The sequence below is a fragment of the Mixophyes fleayi genome, chromosome 8, assembly GCF_038048845.1.
Source record: "Mixophyes fleayi isolate aMixFle1 chromosome 8, aMixFle1.hap1, whole genome shotgun sequence".
Lineage (NCBI taxonomy): Eukaryota > Metazoa > Chordata > Amphibia > Anura > Limnodynastidae > Mixophyes > Mixophyes fleayi.
Window position 1 is genome coordinate 31,464,128 of NC_134409.1, and position 23,274 is coordinate 31,487,401.

The 23,274-nt window shown below is 37.2% G+C and overlaps 1 protein-coding gene across 6 annotated transcripts in view; it reads right to left on the reverse strand.

Moving 5' to 3' along the window:
- The window catches only part of LOC142099143 (uncharacterized), a 59,220-nt gene that overhangs the window by 30,295 nt on the left and 5,651 nt on the right, over positions 1–23,274 (reverse strand). Inside the window, exons 4-10 of one of the 6 annotated variants that reach the window (XM_075182314.1) lie at positions 20,242–20,295; positions 17,688–17,756; positions 15,980–16,048; positions 13,301–13,348; positions 11,302–11,346; positions 8,649–8,696; positions 7,359–7,403 (exon numbers count right to left, since the gene is read on the reverse strand). In XM_075182314.1, coding sequence (XP_075038415.1) covers positions 7,359–7,403; positions 8,649–8,696; positions 11,302–11,346; positions 13,301–13,348; positions 15,980–16,048; positions 17,688–17,756; positions 20,242–20,295 — 378 coding nt within the window. The remainder of the gene's footprint in view (positions 1–7,358; positions 7,404–8,648; positions 8,697–11,301; positions 11,347–13,300; positions 13,349–15,979; positions 16,049–17,687; positions 17,757–20,241; positions 20,296–23,274) is intronic. The other 5 variants (XM_075182316.1, XM_075182315.1, XM_075182317.1 and 2 more) reach the window with 5 other exon arrangements.

Below are 23,274 nucleotides of genomic sequence, written 5' to 3' on the forward strand. Positions count from 1 at the left end.
CAGAGCACTGGACAAAGCACCACTGGACTGATCAGCAGGACAGAGCACACCACAAAGTAACCACTGGATTAGCAGGACAGAGTGACAGGACACAGACAGGACACAGGAGCACCACTACTACAACCTTCCCTGATCTGAGCCCGAATGAAAATGACGGCCGCAAGCGGGGAATTTATGACATCCGAGTCTCGTGAGATCCGACGCGAGACTTGGACGTCAGAGCCTCTGTTTCGTTTTTTTTTGCCGCCGGAAATACCCGAACAGTGCTCGGATCCCGTCGGATCCGCACTGTTCGGGTGGGCTCGGATTACCGCAATCTGAGCCCGCTCATCTATAGTTGTTTCCAATATTGATTAGGAGGAATAAGAGAGATCCTTTCATAAATAGTTTAACAAAAGAAGGAGTAGCTGCACAGTCCTATAATCGGATGTCTCCTGCACTGATCACTATGTCAGCGCTTCTTTAGCTCAGTTTGATCTAGAAGTAATGCAGCTATTCCCTTTAGGCAAATTGTGCACTAAGATCCTTCGCCTGATTCGTTTCCTTTTATGGTGTATAATTGGATCCAATGGAACTCTCAATATTTAAATAGCGGATATCCAATTATATAACAGTTTTTTTTAAAAAAACACACCTGTAAATAATCTCTTTGGGAATGTTAAATTAAAAATCAAACATTTAAATTAAAATATATCACTCTAATTGTGTATGTATATTATCAAATAACTGGAGACAGCTCATAGCACACTAAAAAAATCACCATCACTATACATAGCATAATATAATTAATATACGCATATAGTGTTTATAACTTCAAACCATTAGAACATTTATTTTTACATTCGAATTTTACAACGAACAATACCAAAATAATAAAAAAATTATAAAAATAGATAACATTAAAATAGACCCGGAAAACAGGCATAAAATAAACTCAGGTGTAGATACCCCATCCAGCTATATGACGAAGTGTCTTCCGCTTAGCAATACAGGAGATCACTTTCATTAAAAGCCAGTACCACTTTGTACCTGTATGCAGGGCCGCCATCAGGAGGGTACAGGGAGTACAGCTGTATGGGGGACAACAGCAGAGTGGGGCCCCACCAGTCCTGGGCCCAAACAAATTTATTATGGGTGGTGGCCTTTGCAGTGAATTAAGGGAGGTAGCGGGAACCATTTCTAGGCAGCAGCTGCACTTGAAATGTGAGAGGTACTGTTGGGAAAGACCTCTGTGCGTAATTAAGGATGTCGGGACCCACAGTTGCCACTATTTGCTCAAGTCCCAGACCCCGGGTCCCCAGCTTCCGGACAGAGATTAATTAAGAACGTCACAGTGCTGTCAATACAGAGAAGCCAAAATGAGATTGCAAGAAGGCGCAGAGAGGTAAGTAAACTACTGCAGGGGTTAGATGGAACTAATGATGGGGGTAACTGTAGAGAATGGGGGTGGGAGGTAAATGTTGTGTAGAGAATAATTTAAAAATGAAGGTGGGGTGAGAGAAGGAAGGAGGGGCCCCCTGCCTGTTACATTTGTACTGGGCCCCGCAATTTGTGGTGGCAGCCCTGTCTGTATGTATAGCAAATCAATAACAGATCTACACAAAAAAAACAAATAAGACCAAAGTTGCCTAATCTCCCGGAATTGCCGGGAGGCTCACGAATTTCTGGAAGTCCTCCCAGGAGAGCAGGGCAACCTCCCGGTTACTAAAGACATCTGTTTTAAAGTGGCTGGGGCGGGGCTTAAGGTGTGAATTGTGTGTCATTGTGGCCCCGCCCCCTGCTGTAATTGGACAAAACTGTGTTGCCCGTTTAGGGGAGGGGACCTAATGACACGGCCCCACCCCTTTCCAAATTTGGCAAGTATGAATAAGATCATCAGGAAGTATCTCTATAACAGTCTATCTAGACAGATTAAAAATTAACAAAATATTTCTCAACTACATTGCACTTGTTACTCATAATTAAACTGCAGGCAAACACTTCACATACTCACATCCAATTTGCTAGGCTTATTAACCTGATCATCAGAAAATACTCTGCGGCATACACAACTTTAGGGGGGTTACAGAGGACTTTTCACTAAGAAATATTGTTATGGAAGTTGGAGTTTGAAAATCAGTAAAACAGTGCAAAGTGGATGCAGTACTATTTGAGGCAATTATCTAACCATTTACTAGCAACCGCTTGAAGTAATTTAGTAAACTATTTTGGGTTAAAATGAATATAGGCTGTAAATGTATATTCTATGTCATTGCTATTCATATATTTTTGTGTTATATGTAAGCAACGCTTGAATGAATCATGTAAAAGGACAGGGAGGAAGCTAGAAATATCTGGGCCTCATAGCAAAACTTTGAAGGGGCCCACACATATCTAAGGTGGGACAATCACCCCTTCTGTCTCTTTCTCTCCGCTCATCTAACTTGCCAGACTATATGACCTTTTGGATTGATAAAATAGAAACAATAGCAATGGGCATAATTTTTGGAGACCCAAAATGCCGGCATTCTGGAGCTTCAATGCCATGCGGTTTTGGCACATTAAGCTCACTTCTGACCATCATAGGGGAGCAGTGCCCAGAGTAACATGGATGACCGCTACCAGGGGCCATATATATATATATATATATATATATATATATATATATATATACATACACACACAATGCTGGCGATTGAGTATCCCCCATATTGTTATTTTTTTAATAAATTGGTTTGGAGTTTAAATTTCTATGTAATTTTTGAGCGCCTCTTAATTTGTATTGTATATTTATTTTTGTATTGGGGTGCAGAGCCCCTAGAGGCAGCAATTTCTCTTGTACACTTACAATTGTGTTTCATTATTTGACCATTTCCAAACATATAGATATTAGACCTATTAAAATATACTACAAGGGATAAAAAGAAAGATAGTATTCCATTTATCACAAAATATAATTGTTGTGAACACAGAAAAAGTTCAACAATCCCTAAGCATTGGGAAATCCTGAGGATGGACCCAGTACTGGTGAACATCTTCCCAGAAAAACCTGAGATTATCTTTAAACACAACCTAACCCCTAGTACATTGCCGGACGTGAATAGGAAATTTAATAAAACTTTTTTAGGTCTGAATGGTTTTAACAAGTGTATCAACAACTTTGATAGCAGTAAAAAGTTCAAAATTAAACAGTTTATGAATTGTCAGACAAATACGGTTGTGTACCTACTAGAATGTACATGTGGTTATAAATATGTAGGCAAGACTAAACGACCATTAAAATTAAAAATCCAATAACATATTTGTAACTTAAAAAATAAGGCAGAAAGCCATTCGGTTTCCAAACACTTTGCCTCCAAACATAATTCTGATCCAAGCCATATTACACTTAAGGCAATAGAACATGTCCAATTAGGCCCTAGAGGGGGAGACATGCAGAGCAAATTATCACAATGGGAAATGTTCTGGATATACCAAATCAATACACTTACCCCCAATGGATTTAATGAGGCCTACAGGGGCGCATGCAGGGGGGGTTTCCTAGTCTCTGGAAACCCCTGTCCTGCCTGTCGTGCATTATGTTTTTATTAACTTTCTTTTTCCAAACCCCTCCCTGGCTAATTGGTGTTATTTTGTTTGTGGGGTGATTGTGGGGCAATTTAATTTAATTTAATAGTGGGGTTGGTGCAGACTTATCATTGTAGGGTGGGATGATTAATGTTGGGAGTTTGGCCACTATTAATTAAATGTGTGGCAGAGTTTTGGAGAAAGGATTGCTTTTTCTTAAAAGTGAATGCAAGTTATTTAAATTATGGTAGGAAATAGGTTTATTTAATAAATGTGATTACTATTAATTTAATTTTGGGGTTGTTTGGGGGAAGTGGGTCTTTTTATTAAAGGTGAATAAAATTATTTTACAGTCAGGCTGGTTACAGGAAAGGGGCACTAATAATAAAACATGAATTGTTTTGATTTAATGTCGGACTGCAGAGAAGCAGGGAGCCTACTGTGTTCACTCATTGCTGATATTTCTATATGTCATGTACCTATTCTATTTCCAAACAGGGAACCAACATTCCAGGATCCAGACAAGCACAACTGAGCTTAGGACCCAAGCGGCAGCAACAAGTATTGAAAGCGGGAAGAACAGGTAGGAGAGAGCAGGACATTCTGCCAACTGTCCTGATTCTGGTGGGGCAGTCCTGAGTTTGGGAACTGACCCACTCAGTCAGGTATGTCCCACTTCACACTGCTCTACTCATGAAGGGGGAGCTACATGCACCTAACAGTAGTTCACGCAGCATTGCTCGTGTATTTAAAGGGGAATTGCAAAAGTTGGAGAGCTACCTAGCACTGTCTAAAATTATAGCCACGCCCCATGCATGCTGGTCAGGTCCACTGGTGGGGTGCTGTGGAAACCCCCCTCCTCAAATTCTGCGTTTTCCCCTGGCCTATGAAATCAGATCTACCTCACAGAGTTTATTATACAATACAGCTAAAAATAGATAATTTTACGTTATGTGCAATGTTAAAAAAAATTAATTTTAGATAGTATATTGGAATATGATTCTAAATATCTTTAATTATTTTATGATTCATGATTTTTAAGGTCTTTTTAGAATAATATGGGGTCTACGCCTTATAGATTTTTAATATCATTCATGTATTTTAGCTGGTTATACTCATAAGGTCATATTGAATTTGTATTAAAAAAAATTATATTCACTCTTTTACGAATGTACATGTGTGTTTCGTGACAAAAATTCCCTTATCAAAGAAGTATTACGATAAATTGATTTCCATGTTTTAATTCCCCTTGTTTCACAGTGTCTGGTTGTAATATATGATATTTATATTGAATATGCTGTTTTTAGATTGATTTTTAAACAATCTTTTAAATGTACATAAATAGCAATTGTATATGTGTATTATAACTTTATATGGATATTTATATAACAAGTATAGGTTCTTTTTATGTTATTAACTGTGATTATGTAATACATGTTTGCCAAGTTAAAACTGCTGTATACGAGATGTTATGTTTGCTTATACTGTGCCCATAGGTGTTTTATTTATGATTTCTGTATTAGCCCTGACATAAGATGGCCGCCGCAGTAGCCTCAATTACTTAAAGATGGGTGCAGCACTTTCTCTCTCATTATAAAAATAGGGCAGATCGGTGGTAGTCGGTTCCCCCCCCCTCCCCGAAAACCCCCCCGAAATCATTCAAAAGCGAATTGAAAATAATCAGACTTAGCTTGAACACGACAGTGAAGATGACCGGATCTGGCCTTATTCTAATTGTGCTCATAAGATTGCTATTAGTACCCACAGGCAGCTTGTCAGCTGCTCATTACACATTACCATCTGGTCCTTCTATTAGAAATTGTAAATATTGGCGTTTTCGACAATCACGCATGTGCAAAATGGCGTCCGTCATTCACTATAAATCAGTGAAAAATAGATGTTTTTGCAAATCCTCCTGACAAAGTCTTTACAAGACGAAATTCGTTGAGCCATATGACTATTTAGTAATTTACATATCTTTGGTTGTTACATAAATTTATCTTAACCTTTATTTATTTGGATTACCACTATGGAAAACAGCAGTTCCTGATCTACCAATCAAGGAGAGGAACAGGGACATCTTGAACCTGAATTACAGATAAGCTACACATTCCTTTACTTTGTGTGAGTGTGCATTTTATATGATTTTGTGCAATAAAACTGGATTTTAATGATCCTACACTATATGGCATTTCCATCCCATTCTTTTGGTATCTCAATGGAGAGGACTGGCCTAACACTGTGAAGTAAACTGGATGTACTGTTGCACTAACAAGAACCTAACACAGATAAGTGATTATTATTATTTTTTCTTCTGGTATGCATAGAATTATCACCTTATAGTTTTTGCATTTTAATCCTAAACTACTGCACTATTAGGGGCCTTTTGTCCTTTTATTTTCTATTATATATAGATATTTGTCATTATTTTAATCACATATATTTTGCTTGTTATGTAATTATATACTATATTATCTTATGTACTGTATACTACACACTTATATCTGTGTTATGTACGGTGCTCACTTATTATTTTCCATATTTCATGTACCTGTACATTTTTCAAACAGGAACCCGAATTTCCAGGATCCATACAAGAACCCAGTACCAGGTTGTGAAAGCTGCAATAACAGGTAGGTGAGAGCAACACCATTTTAATACACAATATGTCATGTCTAAAGAGGCGAAGTCACACCCCATGTTAGCCACTATGTGATCACGCCCTCTTCGACACACATCCCTTCTCCCACTATGTGTGGAGGGGGGTTGCAGAAAGTTGCTGTACTAGGGCCCCAAATTCCTCCTGGCGGTCCTGCCTGTGCTGTACAGCTCCACCATCCCTTTCACTTGTACCTTCTATAACTAAGGATAAAATAATAAAAATATCTTCAACCTGCAGCCTTACTTTCATATGTTACTAATCTCATAAATGTCTGCTGGACTCTACTAGAGCCGTCACTCTGCTCCTGAATGCTCTACCCTGTAATATCAGTCTTTTCCCAGTCTCTCAAACTATAAGCAGTGACTGAAAGCTAATGCTTATCATACCTCTTGTTAAAGTTATGCCCTCCATCACCAGTACCTTTCTTACACAAACCATTTTCAAACAGTCTGTACATTGTACAGACGCAAATCTGTCTATTTCTTCTCTCCCTTTAGATTGCAAGCTCTCAAGAACAGGTTTAACCTCAACCCTTCTTTGGATTATGCATGTATATAATATGTGTAAATATTTCACAACTGTACAGAAGGCAAGCACTCTTAGGGGCACATTCAGTTGGCCGTGTTACTGCCGAAAGTAATGTGGCCTGCTCTCTATTACCGTTAATACGGTCATTTTAGCTCAGATTTCTGCTCGCGGCTCCCAGACCTGCGAGCAATAATCAGCGTGAAAGTTTACCGTCCTAATGATAATAATGTGCATTTTACCGTAGTAATAATACATGGAGAATTCCAAACCACATTTACAGAGATTTTAGGCTTTATTTCCTCCCCGCAATATTTCATTCTCCATGCATCATGGAGGAAAGCATCAAGTCTTGTGAAAGCTGGGAAACTATTAAGTAAAAAAAATCAACCAATAAGTATCTCTGTGTCTAGAGAGAGTTTAGCTTATAATAGAGGAAATTCATCTACTGAATATATAGTAGAAACAGTTAATCAATTTTACGATGTAATAAAGCAAAATAAACTTGTTTATTGAAATATTATAAATGTAACTGATGATCACAAAATAAATTATACATTAAAAACCCACTAAACTGTTAAAGAAATATTGAACTTTGACTTAGAAAGTTAATAAAAAATCTTACCAAAATTTCAAGGATTTGTTCACTGTCCAGGACTAGGTTTTCATCCTAATTCAACAAAAATATAATATTGCATAGAAATCATAGAATGTATGTAGGATCTTAAAATTTGTGTTATGTTTATTGATGCAATGAAATTCAAAATAATCTGTGTTAATAATATGGAGGAAAATGTATACTGATACATGATAATAATATTAGAAGCACCTGAGAAGTTCCGTGACCATATAACATACATTGTCATAGCCAAGTGTCTTTATACAAGTGACAGAACTCGCAACTGTGGTGTAAATTGTGTAGCGATTCATTGTTTAGTATCAATTAGTACACATTATAAACATGTTTAGTAATATACGTCCTACAGTAGATTTAATATGTAAAATCACTATTAAAATTATGTGAAGTAAATCAAGGTTTTGGCATTATTCATACTTTTGCTATGTTCTATTTATAAAGAAATACATGAGTCTAACACAGAAATGTTCCACTACAACTTCCTCTTTCAGTTGACCAGGTATTACTGGTGCTCCTTGGCCCCATGTCATATACAAAATAACCTATTATTTCTGTTGTTGGATGCACTTATTGGATTTTGGTTTACAATTATATTTGGTGAAATGTTTTTTTCATTTTATTGTTTTTCCTGTTATACTGTACATATATTTCTGTTGTTAAAATGGACTATCAATCTGTGTTTTGGCAAAGTTTATTATAGGGGCACACAGGAGAGTGGGATGTTTGTCCAAGAGCACACGTAGTAACAGGTGGACTCTGTCATAAAACTAATATCTTATAACTAATATATCCCTGTTTGCTAAAATGTAAGTATCAAACCAAAATATCCATAAATACATCTAGATACAAGACTTGTGTCAAACCTTACCTTATTGTTGCGAGAAACTTTACATTTCATTACTAACCACAATTTTAATATTTCAAATATTTTCTAAAATGTGATCTAGTTATAATGAAGCATGTTAGTGGATGGGGTGACATTAGCACAAGGCCTCTGTGTCAGTGATAGGCTGAGAGAGTGTCACTGTGCTGTGACTGGTGCACTACACTATGACATCACAAACTCAGCCTATAACAGACATGGAGGAGCAGCAGTCGGCATTATCACTACCAAAGGTAAGAAGTCTGCACGGGGGGCTCAATATATTTTGAGTTGTTAATTATTCCCCATTGATGAGGGGGCTGTGTTTAATTTAAATCCATTGTATTGGAATACTTCTCACCCAAATCATTTCAATGGCACAGGAAGGTAAAGCTGAAATTTATATTCTTCCTTACCTTGCATAGTAAATCTTGCAATTCCTTAACCAGCTGTATAAGTTCCTTCTAGAAGATAACAAAGAAACAATTTCAATCAGTGTAAAAGAAGTGAGGCCTTTGGTTACCAAGTGCTGATTATGCAACTGAAAAAGACATCCTATAATTATACGCCAAGTAACCCAAATATCTAATGTGTGCCAGGATTCCAGGGAGGATGAAACAATAAGCAGCAAATGTCTGTTATTGGTTGAATGCTTGATGCTATTACACTTATGTGGCTTCAAAATAAAAGAAGACTTAAATTCTGCAAAAACATCTGACATTATAATACAAAATATTAACTAAATTGTGCTCCTGAACTCCTAGCAACTCACCCTGTAATAAATTCCCAGATCATACAATTCTGTCTGATTTCAAGGGGGATATACAGTATATACAAATATATTGATATTGACATATTTCTGCCATATACAGTATGTAATTAAGATTCTTATCACATTGCCAATTTATGTGTATGCTACAAACAGATTAGCTTGTATATTTTCTTTTAAAATCTGTCTTTCAGTACTGTGATGTTTTTAGATCACCTCTCTACACTTGTTGTTCTGAGACATCCCAAGGGTCCAGGGAATAACCAGGAGACAAGTAATTCAGTTTCTGCCAACCAGATCCCCTCTGCTTTAGGTACTAGGTGGATACTAGAAATCTCTGTGATGTCATAGTGATCCAATCAGATGTGGGGAAATCCTTTAGAGAAGGTCTGGATTGGATCTCTCCTGACACAAAACTAATAGATCTAGTGTAACCTGGATCTAGGAGATCTAGGAGAAGTAATCCATCAGATCCTTGCCCCAGCTTCAACTTTATGTCAAGAAAAACATAGTAAAACCAATTCAGTTATTGTGTCTGACATAGAAAGTATTCTCCATGTACACAGCAGATTGTTACAAAGAGACTAAACCAAGAGAACTACAGTCATGGCCAAAAGTTAGGGGAATGGCAGAAATATTGGTTTGCACAAAGTTTGCTGCTTCAGTGTTTTTAGACCTTTTTGTCAGATGTTGTTATGATATACTAAAGTAAAATTACAAGCATTTCATAAGTGTCAAAAGCTTATATTGACAATTACATTAACTTTATGTAAACAGTCAATATTTCAATATTTGCAGTATTGACCCTTCTTTATGAAGACCTCTGCAATTCGCGGTGGCATACTGTCAAACAACTTCTGGGCCACATACTGACTGATGGCCGCCCATTCTTGCCTAATCAATACTTGGAGTTTGTCAGAATTTGGGGGTTTTTGTTTGTCCAGCCGCTTTTTAAGGATTGACCACAAGTTCTCAACGGGATTAAGGTCTGGGTAGTTTCCTGGCCATGGACCCAAAATTTCGATGTCTTGATCCCCGAGCCACTGAGTTATCACTTTTGCCTTATGGTAAGGCGCTCCATCATGCTGGAAAAGGCATTGTTCATCACCAAACTGTTCTTAGATGGTTGGGAGAAGTTGCTCTTGGAGGATGTTTTGATACCATTCTTTATTCATGACTGTGTTCTTAGGCAAAATTATGAGTGAGCCCACTTCCTTGGATGAGATGCAACCCCACACATGATCTCAGGATGCTTTACTGTTGGCATGACACAGAATTGATTGTAGCGCTCACCTTTCCTTCTCCGGACAAGCATTTTCCAGATGCCCCAAACAATCTGAAAGGGGATTCATCAGAGAAAATGACTTTACCCCAGTCCTCAGCAGTCAAATCACTGTACCTATTGCAGAATATAGGTCTCTACCTCATGTTTTTCCTGGAGAGAAGTGGCTTCCTTGCTGTTCTTCTTGACACCCGGCCATCCTCCAAAAGTCTTCGCCTCACTGTGCATGCACATGCACTCACACCTGCCTGCTGCCATACCTGAGCAAGCTCTGCACTGGTGGTGCCCCAATCCCCACAGCTGAATCAACTTTAGGAGACTGTTCTGGCATTTTCTGGACGTTCTTGGGCGCCCTGAAGCCTTCTTCATAACTATTGAACCTCTCTCTTTGAAGTTCTTGATGATCTGATAAATGGTTGATTTAGGTGCAATCTTACTGGCAGCAATATCCTTGCCTGTGAAGCCCTTTTGTGCAATGCAACTATGACTGCACATGTTTCCTTGCAGATAAGCATGGTTAACAGAGGAAGAACAATGATTTCATGCATCACCCTCCTTTTAAAGCTTCCAGTCTGTTATTCTAGCTCAACCAGCATGACAGAATGATCTCCAGCACCTGTGTTCACGAGAGAATCACTGACCTGATGTTAGCTGGTCCTTTTATGTCAGGGCTGAAATGCAGGGAAAATTTTGTTTCTGGGATAAAGTTCATTGTCATGGCAAAGAGGGACTTTGAAATTAATTGCAATTCACCTGATCACTCTTCATGACATTCTGGAGTATATGCAAATTGCCATCATAAAAACTGAGGCAGCAGACTTTGTGAAAAATAATATTTGTGTCATTCTCAAAACGTTTGCCCATGACTGTTGTATCCCAGGGTGCAGATAGATGTCCTGTGCTGTGTAGTGTTTACCTCAGTGAACTCCTATAATGTAATTTCAATGTATTTACCATAGTAATGTATTCACCTTAGTAAAGACAGAATATTATCTTACAGACAGCACAATATTCATACCTTTGTTAGCTTTTTCAAACACTTTGATGTTAATACGGGGCTCAACTGTAAAAAATATTGATTGACATATTTAAATATTTATATTACAGCCACTGTCTCCACCTCCTGCCTGCCCAGGATGTGCTCAGTTTTAAAGTGGGTGAGAATGAAACAAGCTAATGAGAAAATAAGATCTTTGAAATTCTCACGGCAGCAGAAGATGAGTGTGTTGATAGCAGATGATAAAAGAATCATAGAAAAGACCACAGAAAGAAAAAGAGAAAACCTAGTGGAGAAATGCAAAGCAGCAGAAAAAGAGAAAACAGGCAGAGAAACAGCTACATCCAGGAGTACACTAACATGAGAAGACGGCTAAGAGAGGAGATATCAAAACTTTAATATTACATTAAAATATTTTTTTCTCCAACCCCACCACACCACAATGTTACGCCCCTACATCCCATTACAAGGACCTCAGCTGACATCACATCCCAGCTGTAAAAAGTAATGAAATGTATTCTACAAGAAACTAAAATGAATTTTGCACTTGCTGCCCTCTGCAAGCAGAAGATATTATATAAAATAATAAATAAAATGCATTGAAGTATAAAGCACCAGTAGGACATTAACAATTCATAAGAAACAAAACATTTAAAAGATGCTGCTATAATCTTGTCTCCCTAGCCCAGTCCTATGTGGTCTTACCATAAATCCTAGTCTACTTGTGTTCCACTGATCTTCCAAGTAACTACATCTATTGTCCTTTATACATTTCACACTGTGGCCCAGAGTTGGACGAAATTGACACTTAATTTGTAAATGGTAATACTATGCAAATTGCACACACATCTCTTTATCTGCCTTATGGGCTAGTGTGCATGATACACTTTAGTGTGTCAGTCACAGCGACCCTGTAAGGCAGAGAAATGAATAAATAAATTAGTGTTAAAAAAAACCCCGCTCTGCTTCTCCACCCAAACAACAGTAGGTTTAGTTAAGCTTAGTTAAGCTAAGTTAGTTAGTTAAGGTTAGTTAAGCTGAGGGAGTTCTTTTAAAAAAAAATTAACACTTTTGTTTTCTTATTTTTATTTAAAACAGCAAGGCCGGTGCTGATGGTCCTCATCATTAGCATGGAACGTGCACCAGGAGAAAGTTCACGCAGCAGATATGTCTCCTAGAGACCTACCTGCGGCTGCCTCCAACTCTGCGAAGCATGTAAAGAGCGTAAGCACACCTTTACATTGCTAGGCCCGCCCACTTCCTCCTCTGTTCCTCTTCTCTAAGCATAGAGAGGTACAAGAGGGAGATCCGTCTCAGTCTGACATGCGTAGTAGCCAAGAGTGCTCTTTGCGCTTATGAGTTGGACTTGCGTCCCACTCTACATGAGGTCCTATATGTTCAGTTTCTGCTTTTTTTATTAAATGAGGGCAGTTAAACTAAAACCTCTACGTATGGACTAATGTAGAGTTCCACTCATGTTCATGATGCTGAAAGTGAATCCAAGTTTCCTTTGTATACTAGATGCATGGCAAACTGATCAAATACCATTTATCTTACCTGTTAGGTCCTTTGCACTATTGCATTCCTCGTGCATTTCTTTATTTTCCATTTAGTGAGTTTATGAATGGGAGTATTCAAAATAAAAGCTGTATAATGCAGACCCCAATATTTCCTGCATTGATCAGTTGTAATAGCACTGGTAATAAGCCCCTCTCAAGTGCAAGACATACTGGAGAAGTTTTACCGAATACACCTTCTAGTGCAGCATTTTTATAACATTGATTGAACATTATCAAAACACTGCACTAAATGCTGTATTCATTGAGAGTGTCGAGCCCTGGAGATTGAAGTGGTATTTGCACCAGCAAGGGTGGATTATTGAAGACATGGAAAACCCATAGTTCTGCCACTTGGGGAGTGAATTAATTCTTAAAATAAAAAATTATGAGATATAAGTCAATAAAACCTATAACATACTTTTCAAAATGGAAAAAATATTGTTCAAAAAATATGACGTTACCGCTTTCCAAAGTAAATCCACAGTGTTTTCAGTAATACCTTGTAATTTCTTGAAAATATGCAAAAGACAAAATATTTAGAAAAAAGAAAATTCCTAAATAAAGTCTAAAGGTTTTTAAAAATAGAAAACGTAACATAAAACTTAAATGTCCTGGAGCTTTTATATCACTGTGTATTATTTATGTAGGGGCCACACTTCGGCTACAATAGATAAAACCTTCATTTTATTGATATGCTTTAAAATCAGACCATCCTCTTTGTATATAAGGCAACATGTTTAAAACAACAAGTGATTTGTGATTGTGTAAGTGAAAATTGTGTTAAAATAAATAAGACTAAAATATGAGCTGTCAGCTTCCTCTTTTATTGTTTATAATTATTGCATTTATATATTTGCTTGCTACATATTTATTTAATATTTCTGATATTTATAATATTTTATTTCAAGTACAGCTGGTAAAAGCACCTATTTTGGATACATTATCATCTTATTAATGTATACAGTTATTATGTCCTCATAACGCAAATCAATGTATTGCTGTCTCTTTAAGAGAATTTTCATATCAATCATCAATATTTAAATATATGCATATATCAATTAAGTGGGTAATACCCTGAATATCTAGATTATATTCGTCATCCAATACACTCCTATAAAGATATACTTTTTGACATATATATTACTTATATCACATTTGAGACATAAACTGCTTAAATTACAGATTCCTCTGATGTCTATACTAAGAAGCTTTTGTAAAATATAATATGAAAATGTTTCTGCAAAATTGTGTTTTTATTTAAACCCCTTTAAGAATTAAAGATACTTCTGACCATAATGACTGGATACATTTTCTCTTGTTCCTACATGTTAGCGTTTACTGTACAAACAGCTTTTGGATGGTATGAGCACACTCACTGTTGCCTGGGGAATATTTAGTATTAATATCACCAATATTTTAAGATAGGAATTCGTAAGCTCAGTGATAAATTACTGAATCTATTGTTCATATTGTAAAATGGTACAAGTTATCACTGGAAACATGCAGTTTAATTGACAGACTATTTTGGGGAATAAAACTGGATATTATGCTCCTTCTATCGAGTTAGGAGAAACTCCAGCTAATGGGTGCACCTGAAAAAACATTTTGTGCTGAAGGGGGGTGGGGAAGGGGGGATGCAGTCTAGCTAACCTCTAAAATACAATGTAAAATAAAAGTTGGGTAATGTGAGTGTGCAGCATGGAAGTGCAGTATGCGCCCTACCAGCAAAATATGTTTGTATTTCCACCCCTTGCAGTGCAACATCAATTATTCAACTGTAATCGCTGTATAAGTTTGATGTACACAACATCACTCAACATGTGATCACATGTCAGCAACAGCAGAAAATTTGATAGGGCTGAAACAATGACAATGTATTTTTTACCCCATAGATTAAGTTATTTGGCCCAAAAGCCAAACAATCATATTATAATATATTGACACTGATCCGGACACTCACAGAGTGGCCAAATCTGCCTGTGTATACAGCATGTATGATGGAAAGTGCACAAATGTTTAATATTTCAAGTGCCAGCATGTTCAGCAGTTTATATAGTGAAGCAATATATAAACTGTAAGAGCAGGGCAACTGGAAATCATATGAGAAACATATACTCCATCACTGTCTGCCAAGTGAGCTAAATACTTTAGCATTTATCCGTTCAGCAGCCTCTACATAAATATCTAGCAACGTTTTGCACATTCCTTGATACAACTGCATTTTATTTGTTCTTTGATGCATTAATATTAACCTGATTATTTATATTGCAGTTTTGCTATATTCTCTATTGATAGATAACATTTTACTTTTATGACCATGTTATTTTATTACCATATCATACTGATTTCCTGTGAGTTACTCATATTCATTAATATCTGTGGTCACATAGTTCTGGTGTTATGTTATGTTTATAGGTTTTGACTGTTTTTTTCTATTGGGATTGCTATCATTACTTTTCTGAACACACAAACATATTTCTGTATACCGCAGGTGTAATTTAGGAACTACCTACCATAAGATACACAGTTATAGCAGAGAGCTGTAATTACTACATCACTTTGAACTGTATTATGTTTATTATATTTTCATACTACTCTGTATCTGATAACCAGTGATATAGCCATTGTTGGTGGCTCCTGCTTATGGGAATCCTTTGTCATTTTAGTTTTAATGCAAATGTAAAATTGTTGTTATTGCAGTTTTTGTATTTTACTTTTCATTTGTGCATGGGACTATAATTTGAGCTAAGCTCTTAGTAAACATTTGTCAGTGTCCGTTTAATGTGTGTATGGTCACGCTAAATGATGCTGGGAAGCTTTGAGATGTGTTCTTTAATGCATTGATAATGTTCCTCAAACGTGACGTGTACCCACTTTGACTGCATGGACAAATCAAAGGTTTTGTCTATCACATCTAATAAATGTTGTTTTAAAACATGCCGTGTAATAACCTTAATTGGCTGATTTATTTAAAATATTTCACAATAATATGATTTAAATGCTACAGGTCTTATAAATTCATCAGTGTAAAATTTTGCCAGCAATAATTTCAATGTACAGTATGCAAATTTTGTTTCTAACTTATTTTGCGTAACATAAAAGATTTAAAAAATATAAACAAAATATTAAACATAACTTACCAAAATGGCTTCTAATATTGTTTTCAATGGTTCTACAATGGATTTATCAGTAATAATGAGTAGGCCTGTCTACAAATGAGATTTGAATATTAAATATAAACTGTACCAAGCGCTAAATCCACTGTATCTCAGAATGGGACATTTATTTATTTACTTTTAAATATTTATATTTTATACTCTCTTTCCAAATTACATAACACATGTTGGGTCACTCACTTTTCATTAGTGCATGGGACTATAATTTGAGCATTATTTTATAAAAAAAATAAAACATTGTTTTTTTTTAAATATATTTTAGAGTTAAATATTATATATAACAAATGCACCACTTTTGTTGACCTTAATATTTAGTGGTGCTCAACATTTTCTTTCTTTCAAACACGGCTACATCTGGGTAAATTAGATCTCAATGTGAAAAGCAGTGATGTCTTTGTAGCAGAATGACAACAATTGTGTGGTATAAAGAAAACAGAATTCAGGGTTCCATCTGCAAGAACATTTAGGATTTATCCAAGTGGTTTTTGGACATATAATATGGGATTGGGAGCAAGCAGGAAATCCAGATTACCCCATTGCATGGAGCTTTTCAGTCAGCAGTATACTCCTGCAGGCAGGTATCCGGGGTAATAATCAAGTACAAATATGTGAGAACATGTATCATCCTCAAGGTAGATCATGTTAATAATATGTATTCATTAACAAATCAATAGGACAATAGCTATGATGAGCAAGAACTACAGGTTGGGGCTGGAAGTACAGCTGCTTCATGATGAAACAGTTTTTATTTGTATCTTCTATATAGAGTATGAATTGCTGGTATGAGTAACCAATGCACTTTTTTCCACCTGAGCTTGGCTAAAGAGCTTACAGTATCATATAAAGAAAGGAAAAGCAACCTTAGGCTTCATACACATGGGCTTTATTTTAAAACACATTCTCAATGCATACGAAAAGTGCTAGGATGAAAATCATCATAATATGCAAGTCAAATTACCTGTACTCATCTGACAAGCATTCACTTTGTGTCAATTTTGTTATGGGCTACTTAATTTCTAACCATTAATTATGCTTTAAAAATACAATGGAGTTCTATGGAAATGCTCATTCAGCACTTGCTAAGCTCTTAGCAAACATTTGTCAGTGTCCGTGTAATGTGTGTATGGTCACGCTAAATCAGCGGATCCCAAACTTTTTCAGTTCGAGGCACCCTTAGGCTCTCCATAATTTTTTCAAGGCACCCCTAAGCAAAAATAATTACCAAGTAGTCCCCTATCTTGCTTATTACCTGCTGGCTGCGGCACCCCTTTGAGATCGCTGCTGCACCCCAGGGACCCACGGCACACAGTTTGGGAACCACTGCGCTAAATGATGCTGGAAGCTTTGAGATGTGTCCTTTAGTGCATTGTTAATGTTCCTCAAACGTGATGTGTACCCACTTTGACTGCATGGACAAATTAAAGGTTTTGTCTATCACATCTAATAAGTGTTGTTCTAAAACATGCTGTGTAAAAACCTTAATTGGCTGATTTATTTAAAATATGTCACAATAATATTATGATTTAAATGCTACAAGCCTTATAACTTCAACACCAGTGTGAAATTTTGCCAGCAATAATTTCAATGTACAGTATGCAACATTTATTTCTAACTTATTTTGTGTAACATAAAAGATTTTAAAAATATAAACAAAATAATAAACATAACTTACCAACATGTATCCCATAGCTCTTTGCGAATTTTCTGCAACCGGTGTAACACCTTCATCGAGTAGGTCTCTCTAAAATGAGATTTAAATATAAACTGTGCCAAGCACTAAATTAACTGTATCTCTGAATGGAACATTTATTTATTTATTTTTAAATAATTTTATTTTATACTCTCTTTCCAAATAACAGAACACATGTTGGGTCACTCAGGCATCCCTACTCTTTTTAAGAGGTAGCTTCCATGTATAATTATTATAGCAAGGCATGTTCTATACAGTGCAAACTATATAAAAACCACATTATTTAAAGGGGGAACAATGGGAATACAAAATATAATTTTATGAAGTTTCAAAAATGGAGATCTGACAGCACACATTGTTACACACATCTTCATGTTTGTCCAGCATGTTCATACATAGACTATTATCCACTTTGTGCTTTAGGTAAGTGTTTCTGCATAGATCCTTTGCTCTATTATGTGTAGGATTGCTTCCCAGATGTAAATGCATATGCCAGCAAAAGTTAAAAAATCACTTCAAAGTCCTGTCTACAATTGCTTTCGAACCAGCCCTTAACATTTAGTTAAGGCTTAATTAATAACAATTTTTTTCTTTTTCCCCCTAAAATACTGCATGTTGGATCCACATTTAAATATTTTGAAGTCATGGACGTACGGGGATATTGGTCTATATATCATATGTTACATTTTTATATTATTTCTTTAAAATATAATTTATAGAATTGCACCTATAAATGTGGTTTCCTGCATGAAGTGCTGATGCTTGGTGTAAGCGGCATCCCAATGACACTACAGATGGAGAACCTTTCTTATGGACAAATAACACGATCAAGTGTCCTCCGCACAGCATAAAGTCCTGACAATCAGGAACATTGCACCATGGTACAGCACACCCACTGTGGTACAGTGGTCACTGGAACACACCATTATAATAAAATATATATTATTCATCTGTATATGCCTAGCCCAGGGTTTCCCAAACTCAGTCCTCAGGGCTCCCCAACAGTACAGGTTTCCGGATCACATGTGACATAATTAGGACCACCTGTGGATCTGTTACAATGGGTCAGTCAGTAATGAATACACCTGTGCTCCAGAAGGGAGATATGGAAAACCTGCAATGTTGGGGAGCCCTGAGGATTGGGTTTGGGAAACCCTGGCCTAGCCTGATCTCCACCACCTCTAAATAGGGAGTGAAATCATGTATTTTTAAGAGGGGAAAAAGGGCTTTTCAGTTATCTGCTAAACTAGGATCATCCCCTCCAAATTGCATATTCTCCAATCAATAAACGCTATTTAAATATCTCAATCCCCATATCTTCCCATTACAATCAGCAATATTTTCCCTAGTAGCCAGCATTTGACAAATGCCTTCATATTTAGGAGGAGATTTACTATAGTGAAAAATGCCTGCTTTTACAATATGTGGAAATGTGAGCATCCATAGCTATAACATTATCAATAAAAACATTTCAAAAAGACCTGTACATTTTGTTTTGTCAATTACACGAAAACTAAGTATATCAGTCAAAGTTGTGCCCTTGAACTGCCAAATAGTATTTTTATTTGCTCAAACTTTCTTGCCAGTGACTGAATAACCACAAATGTAAAATTTTCTAGTGTTAGCGGCTACAAAATTTCTGTTTTCTCACAGATACAGAGAAAGCCGAGAATTCTAGTGAATGCTGCCCCATGCCTAAGGATCAGGTTGAGAATCTGCTATCTTGTTACATATCTGTGAGTAGTTTGGGATAGTTGAGCTAGAAAACATTTTTTGCCTCATTTAGTGTTAAGAGTAAATCCAGATAGAGGGAGCAATTTTGCACTTTGGCACAGCATTTGCACCCCTTGCATTTTATGGTGTGATAAATACAAGTTTGTACCTTTTTAGTTGTATTTGTTTATAACTCTAACTGAGGCCCTAAGTATCTTTGTGGAACAATCTCTACTTCATCTGTAAGCATGAATGCACTATCTGCATAATCCTTCTCTTCTAAATTTTGCCCAAAAGCAATATGAAAAATGCGTTAGTTTCATAAATATAGTATAAATATAGAACACTGACAATTTCTGGATTTTAATATAAACAACATTTTGGATTTATGTGAATTCTCTTTCAAAATTCCATAATATTTTACTATTTACAGTATAGGAGATGGGAAGCAGCTTGATGAATACAAACAATCTGTAATTTATAAGTAATATATCTCAGGGGCAAGTGCAGGACTACAGCTGGTGTGGATATTCCATATGTAACATGTCTAGTAGATCAGATTGCTTCTCATCTTAATTTTTTTTAAAGCAGACATATTTTTCTTAGCATACATATAATGCACACAGAAATATGTAATATCTGTATCCTCATCTAGCATAGTCTACAAATACTATTGGAACATTTTTACTTTGTATCATGTTTTGGACAATATTTCTTAACCGAATCACCACCCCCTTAAACACACCAGTGAGTTGTACACAGACTTTTACAATCTTAAATTATAGGATTATTGTGCATATGAATTTTGTGTATGTAAACTTACTAATGTAGTTCCATTATTTCTAAGGATAATATCCAAGGTACAGCCAAACTTTTTCTGTGAATTGATCAACAATGATAAGATGTTAAATATTCACTTTTAAATATTATTAAATATTTTAATGACTTTAAATATCTGCTTTTCTTATGAAAACTCTGTTCAATTCTGTCATATTAAGTTGGTCAGCAAAATATAATGTATCCTGAAACCATGCTTCCCTTTTATTTTGTTAACCTAGCAGACTCACAAATAACACAATACATGCAGTTACCCAGTGCAGCACATCTATAAGTACAGAATATCACCCACTGATTAGTCTAATCATACATAGGTGCACGTCTACACTGAGCGCTGTCATGGTCCATCTGTACATCTGTTGTGTGAGATTTGTAGTTTTGAAGGTGGAATTGACCTTGTCTTGCACATGTGTCAACACTAAGCAGGTTCTACTGTCTCATTGGGCCTGAACTTTCATTAAGTTATACTCTTACATTTTTCATCCATTTTACGGCTCATTTTAGCCTGATTTATGTGTCATATACTATATTTATGGTCTATTTTAAGTGACAAATATTTTAATTTCCTCTTGTGAGGTATATTGGTTTACATATGCTTTACTTGCTGGGTATTTATGCTTATTTGGATCTAGGGATTTAGTTTAAATTACCAATTTCCACCACCTGCTTCATCATATAAACCAGGAAGCCTTCATATATATTCCCAATGTCCATTGGTTGCTGATCATCCTGAAATCTTGGTTTTGAATAATGATTACATATTTGGGTGCACTATTGTGCTTATCCCGCAGCTAATATGAGCGCTCAGACTTCCCCATTATTACTGTTCTAAATTTACTCGCTCCTCATCCATATGTTCTATAGAAATAGGTGTCTGATTCCCAAATACATTTCGTAACATCACAAAGGTACTTGTCTACTCAAACCATTAGTAAATTATTCTTAAGGTCTACAATGCTATTAATAGACACATATTGTGTATGGAAATGTACAATTTAAAAACGTGTAATTTTATGCATATATCTAACACTGTTAATGTTAGGGAGTTTCTCTCTAACATTAACAAATATGTTTCTAAAGTCAAATGCCTATTTATAAACAATTATTTACGTATTAAAACATGTAAAATCTTTAACCATGAGCTTAGTATAGGATATCATGTATTTACTTCCATGGATTGAGTTTAAACAAATAAGATACAGTGGTAGTGTTAATCATGAACTAAGACTGTGGGTGGGAGAAGGCATAGGGCGGCACATACATGTAAATCCACACCTGCTGGGTGGGGTCCAGGGCCGGACTGGCCATCTGGCACTTCTCCCGTCTTCTTGGTGGCTGGTTCCTCCCAGGAATCAGCCACCTCTGTTGCATGCTCCTCAGCTCCCTCCCCCGTTATGCTGTGCACTGGTGAGTTTCCTGTTTTGTTTTTTTTTGTTTGTTTTTTACTGAAGAGGGGGGGGCACGATTTTCGTGGGGGGGGGTGTCGCGTGGGTGCCCTCATTATCGCGCGGGGGGGAGTCAAGAGTGTGGAAGAGCCATGGGGTGCTGGGAAAGGGGGTGAGATAGCCAGGGGGTGCTGGGAGAGGGGGTGAGATAGCCAGGGGGTGCAGGCAGAGGGGGTGAGATAGCCAGGGGGTGCTGGGAGAGGGGGTGAGATAGCCAGGGGGTGCAGGCAGAGGGGGTGAGATAGCCAGGGGGTGCTGGCAGAGGGGGTGAGATAGCCAGGGGGTGCTGGCAGAAGGGGTGAGATAGCCAGGGGGTGCTGGCAGAAGGGGTGAGATAGCCAGGGGGTGCTGGCAGAGGGGGTGAGATAGCCAGGGGGTGCTGGCAGAGGGGGTGAGATAGCCAGGGGGTGCTGGGAGAGGGGGTGAGATAGCCAGGGGGTGCTGGCAGAGGGGGTGAGATAGCCAGGGGGTGCTGGCAGAGGGGGTGAGATAACCAGGGGGCGCTGGGAGAGGGGGTGAGAGAGCCAAAGGGGAAGGGGGCGCTGGGAGAGGGGGTGAGAGAGCCAGGGTGGTAGGTGGTGCAGGAAGATGTGTGAGAGCCAGCGGAGAAGGTGGTGCAGGGGGACAAAGGAGAAGTGCAGGGTTAAGTGAGAGGGACAAAGGGACAGGAGGTGCAGGGTTAAGTGAGAGGGACAAAGGAGAAGATGGTGCAGGGACATAGGTAAAAGAAAGTGTAAAGGGAGAGATCTCTTAAGAATTCGAATGTCAGGGATGCAGCTATCATGAAACACAAGTAGTAATGAAGAATGGAAATGCACAGAGGAGACAAGTGTTAAAAAAAATAAAAAATCAAGCCTTCATACTCCATTCACTTATATTTTCTATACCCCCACTCCTAAACTTCTGCTTCGACCACTGCCCTCTATTTCTGCTCCCGACTTCCTGTGTGAACTGACAGCTGCTGATCCCTCCTTGCCCAGCGCACAGTAGGAGAACAGAACACAGGATGCCATAATCAGGTAAGTTCATATATTTTCTCGTGAGCAATATGTTTTTAACCATCCTTTCTTGAACTGGGGACACTACAGCGTATCCAATAATGTTTAACACTATGTATTGCTCATCATTGCGCTGTAATGTTTTTTGCATATTTATCTGTACAGAGATTTTTAATTAAGAGGAAAAAACATTGCTTGTCATAAATTTTATCTGTAATTGTGTCAATATATCTATTTTTGTTTGCATTGTAAATTATGTATTAAGCTGCTTTTAGGACTCACACTCAGTATCTGATATGCTGTACCAATTATTATTTGTGAATGAGTTTTTGTCTGGGCTTTACTAATGATTTGGGGGCACTACTGGCATAATGTTATTAGGGGTCACTATTGTGGCATAATATGATTTGGAGGCACTGTTGTGACATAATATGATTTGTGGGCACTACTGTATGGTATATGTTTTGGGGGCACTACTATGCAATAATATGATTTGTGGGCACTTCTGCATGACCAAATATGAATTGAGGGTAATACTATGTGGCATAATATGACCTTGGGGCACTACGATGTGGC